General features: G+C 48.7%; 1 protein-coding gene across 1 annotated transcript in view; it reads left to right on the forward strand.

Annotated features, from left to right (window-relative positions):
* Nucleotides 1–18,764, forward strand: part of BACE2 (beta-site APP-cleaving enzyme 2) — a 115,336-nt gene that overhangs the window by 75,612 nt on the left and 20,960 nt on the right. The window contains exons 3-7 of the mRNA XM_011954056.1: nucleotides 206–422; nucleotides 4,387–4,515; nucleotides 5,957–6,091; nucleotides 8,554–8,655; nucleotides 13,314–13,463. Coding sequence (XP_011809446.1) covers nucleotides 206–422; nucleotides 4,387–4,515; nucleotides 5,957–6,091; nucleotides 8,554–8,655; nucleotides 13,314–13,463 — 733 coding nt within the window. The remainder of the gene's footprint in view (nucleotides 1–205; nucleotides 423–4,386; nucleotides 4,516–5,956; nucleotides 6,092–8,553; nucleotides 8,656–13,313; nucleotides 13,464–18,764) is intronic.

Consider the following 18,764-nt stretch of genomic DNA (forward strand, 5'->3'; position numbering starts at 1 on the left):
GCGAGGTGGCGGGCGCCTGTAGTCCCAGCTACTCGGGAGGCTGAGGCAGGAGAATGGCGTAAACCCGGGAGGCGGAGCTTGCAGTGAGCCGAGATTCGGCCACTGCACTCCAGCCTGGGCGACAGAGCCAGACTCCGTCTCAATAATAAATAAATAAATAAATAAAATGAAATGAATACAATAGGCTTTTCTTTTCTTTCTCCAGGTCTAGCACATACCGCTCCAAGGGCTTTGACGTCACTGTGAAGTACACACAAGGAAGCTGGACGGGCTTCGTCGGGGAAGACCTCGTCACCATCCCCAAAGGCTTCAATAGTTCTTTTCTTGTCAACATTGCCACTATTTTTGAATCAGAGAATTTCTTTTTGCCTGGGATTAAATGGAATGGAATACTTGGCCTAGCTTATGCCACACTCGCCAAGGTAAGGCTAATCCATGGATTTAAGGAAATCAAATAATAGGATGAGATTCTGAAAATCAGTCATTAAAGGGCTGACACATGAGTCTTGGGCTGTCTTTGGAGACGGTGAGAACCATGTGGTGGAAACAGACCAGTATTCACACCATTATTATATTTCCAAGCATTTTTTAAATTGAAGGTAAACAGCATGATTCTTAGAACCTTCCTGTAAGACAGACTAATAGCATTAACTTTTTGTTTTATTTTCATTTTATAGTTTAAAATGTTAACAGAATTTGAATCATGTAGATCGTGATGTGTGTTTAGGAGTTTTTACTAAGATAGGATTAAAAGAAAACACATTTATTAAATTCATACGTTTGCGTGAAGATGGAGCCTGCGGGCAGCCCTGGAACGCAGGCAGGGGATGGTGCCCTCAGCCAGACTGGGATGTGGCCTGTTTTCCTGGCTCTGCAGGGGACACCTCCAAGGAGACACCCAACACCCAGCAGGGAATATGGGCAGCCTGAAGGCATGCCCTGGGGATAGCCAGCCCTTCCCAGGGGTGGTGAGCCCCGGAGGAGTTGTGGAGCCCTGCTCTCGCCATCACCAGAGCCTCCCCAAATGGGGAAAGACAGAATTGGATGTTCCCCAAATATTTGTATTTGGGGCCTGGGGCCTACCCAAAGGAAATAATGTCTGTATGCAGGAGGAGGAAGGCAGGCAGGGGAATTTCCACCTGGAGGCATTGCCGAAGGCAGGCGGGAGTAGACACTGGGGGTGTGTGCTGGGCTCCTGGGGTCCACACGGGTTTGCATGCATCGAGAACCGCAGAAGGAGACCAGCTCTCCTGGCCCCGTACCTGGGCACCACAGCGTGGCCTCACCTTACTTAGCATTAGGCTTGGAACCAGAGCTACATGTGGAAGGAAACAGAAGTGACTGCTGGAGCAACACGCCCCCACTGTCCCGGGAGGATATTCTTCCCATCGTTCCAGCTCAAGTATATGAGCAGATGGGGATGGGGTGGGGAGAGCAAGAGGAATTTTATAACCCTTGGCCCCCACAAGGAGACAGAATCACAATTACTGAGAGCCTATTAGGCCCTAGGCTGAGAAGATACAAGATAAGATGTGGGTCACTCAGTGCTGATGACTCCCCTGTGAGGCATACTTTGTAAGGTCATATTCTCCCCGTTTTATTTTTTTCTTTTTCTTTTTACTTTTTTTATTTTTTTGAGAGAGAGTCTCACTCTGTTTCCCAGGCTGGAGTGCAGCAGTGTAATCTCAGCTCACTGCAACCTCTGGCTCCCGGGTTCAAGTGATTCTCGCACCTCAGCCTCCCAAGTAGCTGGAACCACAGGCACACGCCACTACGCTTGGCTAACGCCTTTTGTATTTTTGGTAGAGACGAGGTTTCACTGTGTTGGCCAGGCTGGTCTCAAACTCCTGGGCTCAAGTGATCCATTCACGTCAGCCTCTCAAGGTGTTGGGATTATGGCATGAGCCACCGCGCCTTGCCTTACTCTCCCCGTTTTCAAGATGTGGGGATTGAGGGTCAGTGAGCTGTTGCCCCTTTGAAATCAGAACATGGAGCTTCTCACTGTCTGCAGACCCAGGCCTGGCTCATGAACCTTTTGTCCTCTGTATCAGGGAATTGCAGATGGATGGAAACTTGCATTCCTAAACACATTTTCAAAATGCTTTATCTGTATGTGACTGTTTGGAAATGAAAGATGTATATGACTGGTTTTATGTGAATTGTTCCGAAGATGATAGAGGGAACCTAAATTGCCTGGAATTAATAATATGTAAAGCTTCTGTGAGAACAGACCCCTTCGGGGTTTGCTCAGACCTCCCGACTCACTGTGAGACATTTTATCTTTTCATTTATGAAATTCCAAGATTACTGACAATTGGCTTCCCATTTCCAGGGTTTGAGGAGAAAGTAATAGGACTCATAGGAAGCAGAGTGTGGCTGGGAACAGGGCCTGCAGGGTGGGCTGGGCGGACTGCCCCAGGGGTCTCTGAGGCAGGTGCGCTGAGCACTCTGCAGTGCTCAGGTTGTGAGGTGGCCCCTGGTCCATTCTAGGGGCTTCCTGTCAAGGCTGTATCAGGAACACCTACGGGGCTTCTCAAACTGCAGCTTCCTGGGCCCCACTGAATCAGGTTCTCTCAGGGTTGGTTGTGGGCACCTGGATGCTTTCAAGTCCCTGGAGGAATCCCAAGGCACAGCCCTAGTGAAGAAGGACTTGACAGAATGATTGCAGCTCCTTCACTGTGTGCCAGGTACAGTTCTAAGTGTTTTATAAGTATTGGCCCATTTAAGCCCCAGAGCAGCTCCAGGTGGCTGCCCTTATCCCCGTTTCACAGGGAAGGAAGCAAAGGAACAAGTCACTCAGCTGGCAAGTGGCAGAGCCAGTCTCCCCTTTGTGTTTGCTTTGCTTTACTGCCTCTCGAGAAGGTGGGTAGAACACCAGCTGGGGGCACCCCCAGGCCCACCCTATTATCCCAAGAGGTGATTTTGTCTCACTGGTTGACCCAAACGCCCATGAGTGTTCTGACGGAGATTGCATGTGGAAATCGTGCTGGATTCTGCCTCGGAATTCTGCAGAAGCTGAGACGAAACAAGTAGGAGGTCAAACACAGATGGATTAAACCAATGGGAAGATCTGTGTCTGTTCCATGGTGGAGTCCCCCTCTCACTCCCTCTGGAATCACAGTTTTAATTCTCACAGATAGTAAATAATCATTCCTGTGAATGACCATGGGCACCCGGGGGCTGCCTATAGCCTCTGTGCTCCTATAGTTAATTACGTTTTCATCAAAAACTGACAACTCAGGGTCACCAACTCCAGTGTCTCCCAGTTGTCAAAGCCAAAATCTTTTTTTTTTTTTTTTTTTTTTTTTTTGAGGCGGAGTCTCGCTCTGTCGCCCGGACTGGAGTGCAGTGGCCGGATCTCAGCTCACTGCAAGCTCCGCCTCCCGGGTTTACGCCATTCTCCTGCCTCAGCCTCCCAAGTAGCTGGGACTACAGGCGCCCGCCACCTTGCCCGGCTAGTTTTTTTTTTTTTCTTTGTAGTTTTAGTAGAGACGGGGTTTCACCGTGTTAGCCAGGATGGTCTCGATCTCCTGACCTCGTGATCCGCCCGTCTCGGCCTCCCAAAGTGCTGGGATTACAGGCTTGAGCCACCGCGCCCGGCCCCAAAATCTTAACTCGGGTCTATCACTGACTTCCTCCATGACCGCCAGCACCCCTGGCACACCCGCACCTCACAGCTGTTTGCAGACCTCCCCGCTTCCCTTTGAGTCTCTCTGGAGAAATGAGGGCGTCCTCTGTATGTCTTGCTAGATGTGAGGGAGACACAGAGCACATGAGGGCTTCTGAAATCTGGCCTCGGGGAATAAGAAGCCTTTTATGCTTCTGGAGTATAGATTTGTGCCTTTCCTGCATCTTTCCTGCCAGAGTTCATCTGGCAGAGCTAAGCCTTGCCCCAGGCTCTGGGGTCCGGGAGATGCTGTCCTTCCTGGTCAGCCACCTCTCATTTGCATGGTGGACAGCTGCGGCTGACAGGCGAACAAAAATGTCTGTGGCCATGGCAGCTCCTAGAGAAACTCTTCTCTCCTTACTCTCAAATGCCTAAGATTAGGATCCACCACCTGCCACGGTAACCCAGTTCCACGGCTTCTCACACCCCCTCACAAGGCAGTCATGATGATAGATGTGCCTGCGTCGAATGGCTTCCAGAAATACGATCTTATTTGTACAACAGAGCCGTACCCAAAGGAAAAATACCAACCAGTGGGAAGCTCTGTTGGGGCTTTCTGAATTCCTAGACCCGATCACAAGCTGGTGTATTGTTGAACCATGAAAAAATTGAATATAAACACCAAGAATGTTGTCTGTGGTGCGTGGCATCTACATTGGGTGACCCATGTCTACACTGTGAGTCCTAAGCAGGTGTCCCTCTCTGTCGCCCTCCCGCAGCCATCAAGTTCCCTGGAGACCTTCTTTGACTCCCTGGTGACACAAGCAAACATCCCCAACGTTTTCTCCATGCAGATGTGTGGAGCCGGGTTGCCCGTTGCTGGATCTGGGACCAACGGAGGTAGTCTTGTGGGTATCTTTCAGTCTTAAAGGGGCGAAAAATCACAGATGGTTGGGCTCTTTTTTCTGTTTTATTAAACACCTGAGCAGAAATATTAGGCATGTAGGTGTGCATCGGTACTGTAAAACTTTCATCATCCTTGTTGTCGATCTTTTTAAAAATGGCTAAAATTAGACAATCCTTTATGTCATCCTGCCATCTGGAAGGATGATTCTCATTGCTTCTCCAAATTCCATTAAAGCTTTTCTTTACCATCCTTGAAAGGGCACTGCTTTCTGTGGGTGGGGGAGGGGCAAGTGAGGAGCAGTTGGGGGGTGTGGTGAGTGGACCTGACTGTGGGTAGGGGGGCAAAGGAGAGTTCATAAATTTGGCAGGGAAACAGGGACCCTCGTAGATCCTTTCTCTCTCTCTCTCTCTCTCTCAACACATACACAGGCACACGCGCACCACAGCACAAGTGTTTGCTACTGAAACAGAACCAAGGCCGTCAGCACTACGGAGGTGCTGGAGTCTGAGCTTTCCTCCAGGGCCCTGCACCCAGACGTCAAAAGTAGTAGGAGACAGGAAGAATGCACTAGAAGGGGGTGCTGCCAGTCCCTTTGCTGTCTGACTATGAGGGGCGGGCTCTGCACCCCCGGTCCTCAGCTACTTTCATTTGCTACCATTTCCAGGCAGAGGATAGCATAGGATTTATGAGGAAATGTTTTATGATTTTGCAAAATGAAGCTTTGATCAGGGAAGCGCTTATTTTTCTGTTGTCTGACCTGCAAGGAACTAAATAATTGTCAGTCAGTGTGGTTAACTGTCTTATTGCATTTCTTTGAAGGAAAAATCTCAATATGGTAAAGCTAAACTTGTATGTACTTTCTTTGGATAAGAGAAACCCCCCAAAGCATCTTGATTAGACGAGGGTCTAATACCATCTGACTTTTGCAGACATGGACCCATAACATTCCATGTTTATTTTATTTATTTATTTATTTATTTTATTATTATTATCATTTTTGAGATGGAGTCTCGCTCTATTGCCCAGGCTGGAGTGCAGTGGCATGATCTCAGCTCACTGCAAGCTCTGCCTCCTGATTCAAGCGATTCTCCTGCCTCAGCCTCCTGAGTAGCTAGAACTACAGGCGCCCGCTACCACGCTCAGCTAATTTTTGTATTTTTAGTAGAGATGGGGTTTCACCATGCCAGCCAGGCTGTTCTCGAACTCCTGACTTCATGATCCGCCTGCCTCAGCCTCCCAAAGTGCTGGGATTACAGGCATGAGCCACCGCGTCCAGCTCCTTGTTTATTTTTTAAGCATTGATACTTGTTTCATGACATCATCACAAAGTAGAAGCCTTCATTGCAGTCAAGTTTCTCTTTACAAGTGCATGCTTCTCTGTGTAACCTGTTGATATGTCTGTGTATTTTTTCTCTTATACCTGTAAATATGTTCTGTCCCAGGTCCTGGGTGGAATTGAACCAAGTTTGTATAAAGGAGACATCTGGTATACCCCTATTAAGGAGGAGTGGTACTACCAGATAGAAATTCTGAAATTGGAAATTGGAGGCCAAAGCCTTAATCTGGACTGCAGAGAGGTATTCATGCTATGGTGTCTGTTGTGTCTTTCTGTGTGTGCCTGGGTCACTTAAATATGCCAGCTGGAACCCGTAGATGCCAATAGAAGGTACATTACCTTGTAAGATAAAGGCTAATTACATGAAAAGATGCAGGGCCTTGCTGTACAGTAAGTTGAAATCAATGAATTGTCTTCCCTCCCCACCACAAATATTGCATCCTCCCAAGCACTTAGCTTCGTAGGACAAAATTACCATTAAATGGTGAGTGGAGAGGACTATCTGAGCTACACCTTTCACCATGCATTCATCTTGGACTGATGGTCCCTAAGCTCGGTTTAAGAGGTTGAAATAAGCAGATTTTTCATCAGTGTAGGACAGAGAAGGACGAAAAATAAGCAGAATGAAACCAAAAAAGATCATCAGCTTTTTATCCTCCATTCACAGCTAGCCTGGCCCCCGGAGGACCCAATTCTCCCTAAAAAACAGTCATGCTGTAAAGATGTGTGTGGCTCAGTAGTGCCAAAGTGGCCACATGCAGAGCTCTGACACCAAACCTCTTAGGACCCATGTTCATGCCCTCTCACTGCGTTTTGGCTTGTTCGTAACACATTATGACACTATAATTATGACTTACAAGAGCCTCAGTCTTCTATAGCACTTTTAGAATGCTTTATAAAAACCATGGGCATTTCATTATATTCTAACCTGTTAGCACTTCCGTTCATATTACCCGTCACATGCCAACATCGATTCTCATATATGCAGGTACCTCTTGTCGCGCACGTCCGTGTGAAGAGACCACCAAACAGGCTTGGTGTGAACAACAAGGCTTTTATTTCACCTGGGTGCAGGTGGGCTGAGTCCGAAAAGAGAGTCAGTGAAGGGAGATAGGGGTGGGGCCATTTTACAAGATTTGGGTAGGTAGTGGAAAGTTGCTATCAAAGGGGGTTTTTCTCTGGCTGGCCTGGGTGGTGGTCACAAGGTGCTCAGTGGGGGAGCTTTTGAGCCAGGATGTGCCAGGAGAAGGAATTTCACAAGGTAACGTCATCAGTTAAGGCAGGAACAGGCCATTTTCACTTCTTTTGTGGTGGAATGTCATCAGTTAAGGCAGGAACTGCCTTTTTACTTCTTTTGTGATTCTTCACTTGCTTCGGGCCATCTGGACATGTACGTGCAGGTCACAGGGGATATGATGGCAATGGCGTAGCTTGGGCTCAGAGGCCTGACACCTCTGAGAAACTAAAGATTATAAAAATGACGGTCCCTGCCATTGCAAATCTGTGTTTATTGACAAGAGGCACTTATTTGTCAACTAAGAACCTAGTGGTAGAATCAAATGTCCGAATGTAAAACAAAATACAAAACGTGTATGTGTGTGTGTGTGTGTGTGTGTGTGTGTGTGTGTGTGTGTGTGTGTATTAGAGAGGAAAAGCCTATATTTGGAGGTGCGATTCTTAGATTCTAGGTTCTTTCCTGCCCACCCCATATGCACCCACCCCACAAAAGAACAAACAACAAAACCCAGGGCATCTTAGTGCAACATTTCAGTTTGCTACAGGACTTTTAAATATTCACTTTACTTATCTTTTAAAAACATGAAAATGTTATGAATAAGCTAAGCTATATTTTAAATTGTTTGTTTTTACACTGAAAATAATTTAATATTTGTGAAGAATACTAATACATTGGTATATTTCATTTTCTGAAAATTCTGAACCCCTCCTCCCTTCCTTCCTTTTGACCCGAGTGGTGTGTTGGTCGTGTGACTCACGGATTTGCCTTAAGGCAGGAGGATCAAGTTGCCCAGGACTCACTCCATCCCTGGGTAGACTTGCCCACGCAGCTGCGTCTGTAGAGGTTGGGGTGGCTCATCTGGTGTTGGCCACTGGCCTCCGTTCTCTTCCCTCTGCCACATGAAGAACGCTGCAGGTGGGGACAGGGCTGGTAGTGCCTATGTGTGTCTCAGTCTATGATGCAGTGTGGCTCTGGGCTCTGGTTGTTACCAATGCAAATATAGGATGTCTGTTGAAAAATTGTCCCTCCTTCTTCTCTTCATTAGTGAGGTCATAGAGAGTTGATTTGTGTACAGTTTATACAAGTGGCTTTTAATATATTTCAGCCTCAGAAGACAAATAGGTCTTCCCTCTGCCCTGGGGCGGGAGTGGGGGTCCTCAGTGAAGGAACTTGGGCAGCTCTGAGTAAGGAAAGAGCTCCCCAATAGCCATCCTAAGGAGGGCTATTGATTTGCTAATTTGGGCCACGTCCCCTGGGCCCATTTCCTTGTCTCTGAAGTGAGCGTGTTGGGCTGGAAGACACCTGGTTCCCCAGTTCTGAGAACATGAATCAACTACAGTCCTTGACGAGTGGCGTGGCTGCCTGGATTTGTGTGTAACAGACAGACGGTGATGGTGGCTGGAGCCACGTGGGGCGGGGAGCGCCACCGTCACTCATGCACCTTCCCGTTTCTCTCCTGGTTCAAGTATAACGCGGACAAGGCCATCGTGGACAGTGGTACCACGCTGCTGCGCCTGCCGCAGAAGGTGTTCGATGCAGTGGTGGAAGCTGTGGCCCGCGCATCTCCGGTGAGTCCTCGGGACACTCACGGGTCCCCGAGTCGCTGAGTTACAATCACCTGCGGAGCAGCACTGCGTGTTCTGAGTGTCTCTGAACTATTGCACCATGCGTTTCACATTTTCATATTGTGTATTTGCGTATTTTATGTGTAATCGTATAGGTGTAATGTGTAAATATATTTTGTGTTTAAAATCTTTATATTTTGAAGGGTTTTGTTTCAACTATTACTTGTTAATTTCACAATCCCCTTCTTTGATGTTAGCAAATAATACCTTCATGAACCTCAGAGGACTTGGATCTGTGTGCATTGCCCTCGAGTATTTCAAATAATAGTTCCATTGGTATAGTATTTTTTTAATCCGTGAAAACAATACTGGGTAATATAACTGTTAGAGTAAACAATAATACAAGAATACATTTATAGCCTTTAAAACAAAACACATAAACCAAAAATTTTACTCCTTTTTGGCCTTCATTCCTGCACTGGTTATCTTAACTTCTGTTTGTGTAGAAGAATATCGTTTTTTCATGGAAGACAAAGATCAATCAGCCAATCTACTCATTAGTTTATGGCCATGCTCTGAAATACAATTAAAATTACTATTGTGGACAACATGCCTTTTTGGGACCTGGCTGATGGTATTCCTGGTGTGACCCCAACTTTCCAGTCAGTTCAGGGCAATAAACATTGGATATAGCACAGCTTTGGGGATGAAATAGAATTAAATTTAGTCTAGGTTTTGCCACTTTTAGCTGGATGTCTGGGGAGGGGTTTTGTGCCCTCTGAGAGCCTCCGTATTCTCAACTGAGGGGTGGTTGGTTGTGAGGTTTGGGTCAAATGCTTGGTGTTGAGTAGACACTTGGAGCTTCCATTTAACATGCATCCATGGCTCTGCTGCTGTTTGTTTAGATGGGAGATGAATGTGACTTTTGGCTTCCTGAGTGTTCTCGTAGCATCTGTCCACTCAGGGCCTTCCTTGTGAGATCGTCAGAAAGTGTTTCCTGCACAAACACTGCGGCCCTGGCGTGGGGCTGATTGTCCTGCTACTCTGCTGTGATGACTGAGTTCAAAGAGTGGCTGATAGGAGCACATATGGTGGTTGCCTTGTTACAGCTCATAGCAGAAACGTGACAAGCAGGAGAGGGCTTTGGGTTCTCCTGAACCCAGACTTCAGACACCTGTGACTGCCGTGGGAAGAGCGGCTCGCTGATGAAACGACACAGGGAGAATAAGCAGGAAAGGACGCAGGCCCTTTTTGAAGCAGCAGGTCTCAGGGCGACCAGCCGCCTGGCACAGCTGCAGCTGAAGCCATGGCAGAGTCTCCATCTTTCCCACTATCTGCTGAATCAGAGAAAGTGGCAGGTAACATTTTTAGTGCCTTAAATTTAGAACGCTTGCTGAAAATCAGACCCTACTTAAAATAAGGAGTGATACCCTCATTTCTTAAATAGTAAAAATGCCCTCAGCAGGATTAACGTGAGTACCTTCCAACTTCATATCCTGAATGGAAAAGTCTGACCACCATCCCGAGGACGTGTTTGAAGCGCAGTGTGAAAATCCAGCAAGCCGTGGGCCGGCCGGGCCCCTGTGCCGTGAGAGGCGGGGTGGCGGGGCTGCGGGGCGCTCACACTCCCGAGCTCATTGTGGCGTGTGCTGAGCCGAAAACCATGAGGTAGAACAAATGAGACGACATTTGTTTGCCTTGTCTAAAATTATCCTCTGATTTCATTCGGTCCCTGCGTCAGGAGGGAGAAACATGGGAAGGTTGTTTGTCTTGGGCAGGGAAAGCATAACAAGGGTGCATTGTGTGTCTGTCTTACTGTCTCTGGACCAAAGTTGTGTTTATTTTTCTTATCTACCAGGTCCGGGTAAGCCAACCCTCTTGGCTTGGATTTCCTTCTGGTTAAGGGGAGGGCTGGCTTCAGAGTGTGAAAGACAGTAGAAGTGTGGAGCTCTGTCTCCTGGCGTGGATTGTTCAGATGGGATTCTAGAAATGAAGGGTTTGGAGTTCTGTATTTAGAAATGAACCTGGAGCAGGGACTATTGTGCAAGGTGCAGCCCATGCAGAGGCACGGAGACCCAGGCTTGTTCGGACCCTGCTGCAGTGCCCACGTGGCTCAGGCCCAGTGCTTCTCCAAGGAGGAAATCCAGACGCAAAATAATACCCACTTTAAGATGACTTCTGGGCCGAGCGTGGTGGCTCACGCATGTAATCCCAGCACTTTGGGAGGCCGAGGCGGGCGGATCACGAGGTCAGGAGATCGAGACCATCCTGGCTAACACGGTGAAACCCCGTCTCTACTAAAAATGCAAAAAATTAGCCAGGCGAGGTGGCAGGTGCCTGTAGTCCCAGCTACTTGGGAGGCTGAGGCAGGAGAATGGCGGGAACCCGGAAGGCAGAGCTTGCAATGAGCCGAGATCGCGCCACTGCACTCCAGACTGGGCGACTGAGCAAGACTCTGTCTCAAAAAAAAAAAAAAGAGACTTCTGACTTTAAAACTGTGTGATCTGAGGGTCGAAACTGGCCCCCCAAGGACACATGGCTTCACCCCCGGGGAGGCTGCCAGACTTTTGGTTAAGGGTCATGGCTCTGGGGACAGTAAGTCCCACATCCAAATCTGAAGTGAGCTACCCAGGCCAGTTACTGGGCCCCTTGGAGCCCCATTGTCCACCTGCTGTTGGAGCTGGCCATGGCACTGTCATCTGAGCTCTGTGCCCCATGCCCTGCTGCAGACCTGGCCACCGAAGCTCTTTGCCGAATCCAGCAAAATGACCATCCCACCTCTCATGAGCGTGTCTGAGAAGGGGCTTTTCCTGTGACGTGCATCTTTAGTAGACTTTGCTTTTTTACAAAGCAAAGATACATTAATGCCAGCATTAGAAATTACACAAATCAATCACAAATGGTCTGAGTGGAGAACGTGGGATGGATGCACCAACCACCGGGAGCTTTCTCCCCAGCTGCATGCCCTGGTGAGGAGGGCAGGTGTCTGCAGTGCTCATGGTTACGTAGCACGTGCCACCCCTGATATTCAGTGTGTGGGCATCGGCAGATGCATCCAGGGGCACCCATGTGTTTTTTCAGTTCTGCTCTTGGCAGTGTTCTGTCCCATTTTCCCATCTTCTGTTCTAACTATCCCTTTGGCTTCTATCAGACCCTTCTCCCTCCTCCATGGACTCACCCTGTCCCTGTGCCCCTCCTCGTGGAGCCTCTCTTTCTGGCCTGAGACCCCTGTTCTTGCTGCACATCCTCCTATGTGATCCTATCCTTAGCTTCATCAATACTTCCTGCTCACCTGTCAGTGCCTCTGGAAGGTGTGTCTAGCCCAAGCCCATCCCCTGGAGCTCAGGAGACTCAGGACTCGTGAGCCTCACATGTAACACTTGGACACATGAGCCACATCAGTGTGCCACAGAGCTCAGCCCTCTGCAGATGAAATGCGCTCACGGTATTCCTTCACAGTGGCGCCCCTGGTTCCCTCCCCTCCTCATCTTCCATTCCTGTCTGTCTGCAGCAGCAGCCATGTCCAGCAGGCAGGTTCCACGGCAGCATCTCCTGCAGCACCCCTACCACACACCTCCCCAGCGCCTGCTTGGCCCTCCAGTCCAGCTCTCGCCTGTCTTCCTTCCAGCCATGGCCTCCTCCTGCTCTGCCCCACACGGGACCCTGCCCTGGATGTGCTGCAATAGTCACGTCAGACACAGTCCTTCCTCAGCAGCCGGCAGGCCCAGGGCAGACTGCCTGTGAAGTCACGCAGGTGTCGTTAACTTGCCAACTCAGCAGCTAGTGGATATGGGCAGATGCTACCTTCCTTCCAGTTCCCTGGTGAGAGGCGCAGGTGGATGTCCTGTGTTGCCGGCCACCTTTTTGTCCCTGGGTGCCATTTATTTTTTTCCACAAATATTTCCCAGGTCTCTTCTGTGTGCAAGGTGTTAGGGCTGCAGCAGGGGCGGGCCACAGATCTCTGTCCTGAGAAGACTTGGATTCTAGTGCAGGAGACCGAAGTGTATCATGCCAATCAGTGTAAATTGTTAACTGCCACAAGGAGAAAGGCCAGGAAGGAGAGGGGCATGGTGGTGGTCTAGTGTTACAAGAGGAAGCCAGGGAGGGCTTCCTGGATGAAGCGGTATCTGACCTGAGATCTGGAGGAGGAGAAAAATGTCCCAGAAGAGCAGAGAGCCCACACTAGGCTCTGCACCAGGAGGCAACTTGCTGGGCTTATGGAATTCAGAGGGCAAGTGATAAGCAGAAAGGCCTTGGGGGGGCCACAATTAGGATTTCTGTCTTCTAAAGGGCCTCTGTCCTCTGCTATGTGACCTTGGGCAAGTTACTTCACCTCTAGTGCTTTGGTTGCCTCATCTGTAAAGTTGCGAGGATAATGCTATCACACTGGTTGAGAATTGAAGTAATGATTGCTGCAAAGGGCTTATAAGGGTGCCTAATACTAGTACTAGTAGGTACTTCGTGTGTCTTGACAATTTTAATCATTATTATTTTGTCATCACCGTCACTCTTCCAGGAGACTAATGTCCCTGCTGTTCTGTCCAAATTAAACATTGTTTATCCCTGTGGGCATCTGGCGAGGTGGCTAGGAGAGCCTGGAGCTGTTTCCTGTTGACGTGCCAGACTAGTCATGGTTTCTCATGTGATCTTGTTTTGTCTAGATTCCAGAATTCTCTGATGGCTTCTGGACTGGGTCCCAGCTGGCGTGCTGGACGAATTCGGAAACACCTTGGTCTTACTTCCCTAAAATCTCCATCTACCTGAGAGACGAGAACTCCAGCAGGTCATTCCGTATCACAATCCTGCCTCAGGTACAAACTTGGATTTGTGCTTCGCTCTTTTTATTATGCAAAAGTGAAAGCACTCCATGCATGACACGTGTATTAGATGTCACACCTGTATTAGATCTCTGTCACCACAATGGTGCTGCAAAAGACAGCCACACATTACTGCCCCTGAGTCCAGGCAGGGCGGTGTCCCTTGGCCGGGCTCACTCACGTGTCTCTGCTCAGCTGGTGGTTGGCTGGGCCCCGACTGGCCTCTGCCCAGGCTGGTGTAGGATGGTCTCACTCACGTATCTGGTGGTGAGGTGGATGGAGGAACGGAGTCATGCGTTTCTCTCCATCTAGCGCCTGAGTCACATGTGGTAACAGGGACCTGGGAGACAGAAAAGAACCACACAGGGGCTCCTGAAGTATCAGCCAAGACTGACCATCGTCTCTTCCATGGTGCTACCCAAACAAGCCCAAGGCCAGCCCAGATTCCGAGGATGGGGGAAGAGACGCTCCTCGCACTGGGAGGAGCCACGGAGCCACATTGCCAAGGGTGTGGCTACAAGGAAAAGGGAAGACCTGGAGACATTTTCGTCACACCTACCACATCACCCTTATATATTTTTCCTGTTAACGTATAAAGAATAAAACTAGGCTGGGTATGGTGGCTCACGCCTGTAATCCCAGTACTTTGGGAGGCCGAGGCAGGCAAATCACCTGAGGTCAGGAGTTTGAGACCAGCCTGGCCAATATGACAAAACTCTGTCTCTACTAAAAATACAAAAATTAGCCGGGCATGATGGCGCATGCCTGTAATCCCAGCTACTTGGGAGGCTGAGGCAGGAGAATCGCTTGAACCTGGAAGGTAAGATCACACCACTGCACTCCAGCCTGGTGACACAGTGAGACTCCATCTTAAAAACAACAACAAACAAAAACTTTACATTTAAAAATAAAATTGTTATAGAACTGTTTCCAGTGTAGCCAAGAGAATCCAAATATCATGGTAATTTGATACCCAAACCATTAGTTTAAAAAACATGTGAGCTCTAAATCTTTTATGCTCTTTCTTTTGATCATGCTTTCTGGAAGAGTGACGGTGATGACAAAATAATAATGATTAAAAAAAAAAAGGGCCGGGCGCGGTGGCTCAAGCCTGTAATCCCAGCACTTTGGGAGGCCGAGACGGGCGGATCACGAGGTCAGGAGATCGAGACCATTCTGGCTAACACGGTGAAACCCCATCTCTACTAAAAAGTACATAAAACTAGCAGGGCGAGGTGGCAGGCGCCTGTAGTCCCAGCTACTCGGGAAGCTGAGACAGGAGAATGGCATAAAGCCGGGAGGCGGAGCTTGCAGTGAGCTGAGATCCGGCCACTGCACTCCAGCCTGGGCAACAGAGTGAGACTCCATCTCAAAAAAAAAAAAAAACTGGAATGTCCAAGATGAAGACATCATTTTTTTCCTACACTCCCAGTACCCGCTGACTCCCTGTTTACCCTGCACGTCTAATGAAATGGACCACGTCTGTCTTCCTCAGTTCCATTTCTCACCTCTTCCTCCTCCCCTCCGTTACTGAGCCCTCACGCATGTGGCTCTCACCAGCACCTCTGTAACCTGCACAGTACTGCTGTGCTCCCAAGCCCCGACCCTCTCTTCTTTTTGAAACTGTCGTCAGATTAATCTTCCTAGACCACCATTTTCACCAGAGCCTCCCCTGCTATGAGTAACCAGTGCATCCCCACAATTTAAATGCTCAGGGCTCGCTCCTGGCATCGCTGTCCATGGCCTCCCACCAGACCCCTCCTAGTTCCCCAGTGTTTTCACTGTACCCCGAGGCCTCTCTCCTAAGCTCTGTTCCACCAACCCCCTGCCTGAAATGCCCTCCCTTCCCTACTCCACCCGTATATCCAGATTCTTCCCATCCTTTAAGACTCAACTCAAACAACCCAGCTTTTGTTGAAACTATGCCGCGCAGAATAACCCATTTGTGAGGTTGCACCTCCCACTCAGCACGCATATTTTCTGGTCTGCTCATCTGGCGTGGAATCTTATCTTTAGGGTACGTTTTATGCCGTTGCCTTTTTCATTTGACTTCTCTTTTCTTAACTTCTATTTCGTTTTCAATTAATTATAAATTCCTTGAAGATGAGAGCTGTGGGGTGTAAAAGATCGTCCTTCCTTCCCCAACTCCACCAGGCGGTGGAGGGAAAGTGCATCAGAACTGTTTGTGGAATGGACACATCAATGTGTCTTTGTTGCAATTTGATGACTTTGAGATAAAGGGAATTGGACTGCAGGGACAAGGAAGGAGGCGTAATTTCAGGAGAAAAAAAGTAAATGATACTACTGCCTTTTCCCATTTTCATCTTTACATTGTAGGGATGTGCTTTCCAGAAAAGGAGAGATCTTGGGGAAAGGATTGAAAGCTTCAGGAGAAATTCAGGCCAACAGGAGACACCACGCTCTCAGGAGAGGCTGGAGTTACACGCTCAGCACTGACCTTCCCTCACGCCGTAACTTTGAGCAAAGGATTTAGCCCTGCCTGTGTCTCTAACTATAAAGGAGAAACAATAATACCTACCAAAGACATTTTCAGAAGATTGCAGTATCTTTGGGTGAATGGCACTGCACTAAGTGATGCTACAATGCTATGTTTTCAGCATCTTTAATATCATGTGCTCTTGGCCGGGTGCCGTGGCTCACGCCTGTAATCCCAGCACTTTGGGAGGCCAAGGAGGGTGAATCACAAGGTCAGGAGTTCAAGACCAGCCTGGGCAACATGGTGAAACCCTGTCTCTACTAAAAATACAAAAAATTAGTTGGGCTTGGTGATGTAGACTCAGCTACCTGGGAGGCTGAGGCAGGAGAATCGCTTGAACCTGGGAGGCAGAGGTTGCAGTGAGCTGAGATCGTGCCACTGCACTCCAACCTGGATGACAGCATGAGACTCCATCTCAAAAAAAAAAAAAAAAAAATATCATGTTATCTTGATGATTACATTTTGGCTAGTACAGTGGCACAATGTGGACATTCTTTCATCAGTGTGGTGTGTAATAATGTTAAAACCCAGCTTGGGGACCCAGGTGTGTGCTGCTAAATAAATATCAGGCACCAAGTACTCATAAGAAGCAGGAGGAGAAGGCAGGCATTTGGGGGAAACCTCTCAGTCCAGGCGGGTCACAGCTGGGAAGGGTTGCTTGACTTCTTCAGTAGCTTTTAGGACCCAGCACTGGGCAAGCTCAGGAGCAGAATGAGAGAGGTTTGGGAGCATTTCATCTCATTTGCACATCTCTGCCTCAGAATTCATTATTGCTTTCACTTATAATGGTAGATATTTTTTGGTTGACTTCCACATGTTCCCATTTTTGATTTTTAAAAATCCACTCTGCCTGCTGTTTTCCTGATTTCTTACTCAGCATCACATTCCACTTGCTTTCCATTCCCTTTCTGGGAGGGCCTCCCATAGGAAGCTGGGAAAGATCACCTGGTGAGACCCCACACGCTCCATGTTTCCCAGCAGAAAGGCTCTGCCCAGCAGCCTTTCTAACACCAAGGGAAACCGACAGCATTCTTGTCCTCAGAGGTTTAGGATGGGGTCCTACCTGGGACCTCTCAAACACGAGCCCTAATAAGTGAGCAAACGATTGCCCCTGCAGAAAAGAGTCAAGTCTAAAGCAATTACTTTAAACTTTGTCCATACTCAACACTATTTTCCAACAGCCCATGGGCTGAATCCTATGTGGCCTGTTAAAAAACAGCCGCCGCCAGCCCACAGAGGAGCTCTGAGGTTTCTTCATAGCTTCTGCTTTGTCCCTACTTGACCTGCTCTTCAGAGTGGTCACATGGCAGCCCCTCCCTGCTGGTCTCTTCTCAGTCTCTTCTGCTCCCTCCAAAATCACGCCTCGCAGTCCCTCAAACCCCCTACAGCCAGAAGGCCCAGGACTCTTGTGTATTAGTGTGTCTGCCTTTTTCCTCCCAGTCTTTCTTCCTGCCTCTGCCCTTTAAGGCTAATCATTACTCACAGGAAGGTTCGTTTGCTTACTCATTTTGCACTCTTGCTTTTCTCCAAACAAGTGGCATTTTGTCATACTCAGCTGCTATACTCTCTAATTGCCTGCATTTGAATTATTTGCTATTCAAAAGCCAAGAAATTGTGACTGCTGATAGGATACTGATTTGCTCACTGATTGTGTTAAGGTTTGACCCATTTCCCAGCATACCCTTGGCTCCAGGGATATCAGTGGCCAACTCGACTACATTTAACACTGCACAGCACCTGTGGGAACTGGCCCTCCTGAACGGCAGAACTCGTGACCCACAGATGCTGTCTTCTCTCTGGTGTTGATTACTCCTTCCTCTTCACTGAGGAAATCGTCCTGCCTCCATCAGGCTACCTACTTTTAAAACTCTCTCTGCCCGAGGGGTGCATGATGGGCTCTGGGCCAGCTAGGAGAGATTGCAGTGGATCCCGAAGGACGAGGACAGTGAGGACTTGGCCTGAGTCGGGTGAGGGAGTGATTAGATTCCGCTTCGGTTTCACAGGAAGGCTCACGGGAGTCTAGTTACAGTCTCCAGGCAGGGTAAGAGAGAAAAGGACTGGCCTAGCACTTTAGGGCCTGAGTAGCTGGATGAATCTTGAATTTACTGAGACAGAGAACTGTGGGAGAGGTCTGATTTGGGGGGAACAGCCAGTGTTCAGGTTTTTACAGGTTACACAGGAGATGCCGATTGAGAGGTGGACAGGCAGGCAGACACAAGCGTGTGGCAATGGTGGCCCAGGTCTGGGCTGGAGAGGAGGAGTTGGGAGTCTCAGGCTAGATCACGGGGTGACCTAGGGCCATAGGGTAGGGCCAGATGGGTCACCCAAGAAGGGAAGATTGAGAGGAGGCCAGAACCTGAGAGTGCTCTGATGCTTGCAGGGGAGGAAGGTGAGGGAAATCCAATACAGGTGCCTGAGAAGGAGCGGCCAGGGAGTTAGGGAGAAGAAGAATGTGGCCCTCTTAGAGTATAAGTGAAGAAAGTTTCCACACAAAGGAAGTGATTAGCGGTCAGCAGTACCCGTAGAGGAGTCTGTGGAGGTACTTCCCACCCTATGGTTAGTGCCTGGTCCCCCCAGATTGGAAGCCTCGAGGGAGCCAGGACAGCGTGTCCTTCACCACCGTAGTGCTGGTGCAGAGGGCAGCATTTGAGCAAGTCCTCAGCGGATAACCTCTGGGCAGATAGCCAGATGGCCAGATGGACATGAGGACTAAACTCTGACTTTTTTTTTTAATTCTCTTGCCCAAATTCCTACCTAAGGGGCCTGGGGAGTTCGCCCTACAAACCATAAAGTCTCAC

Source organism: Colobus angolensis, unplaced genomic scaffold (genome assembly GCF_000951035.1).
Source record: "Colobus angolensis palliatus isolate OR3802 unplaced genomic scaffold, Cang.pa_1.0 Scaffold38, whole genome shotgun sequence".
NCBI lineage: Eukaryota > Metazoa > Chordata > Mammalia > Primates > Cercopithecidae > Colobus > Colobus angolensis.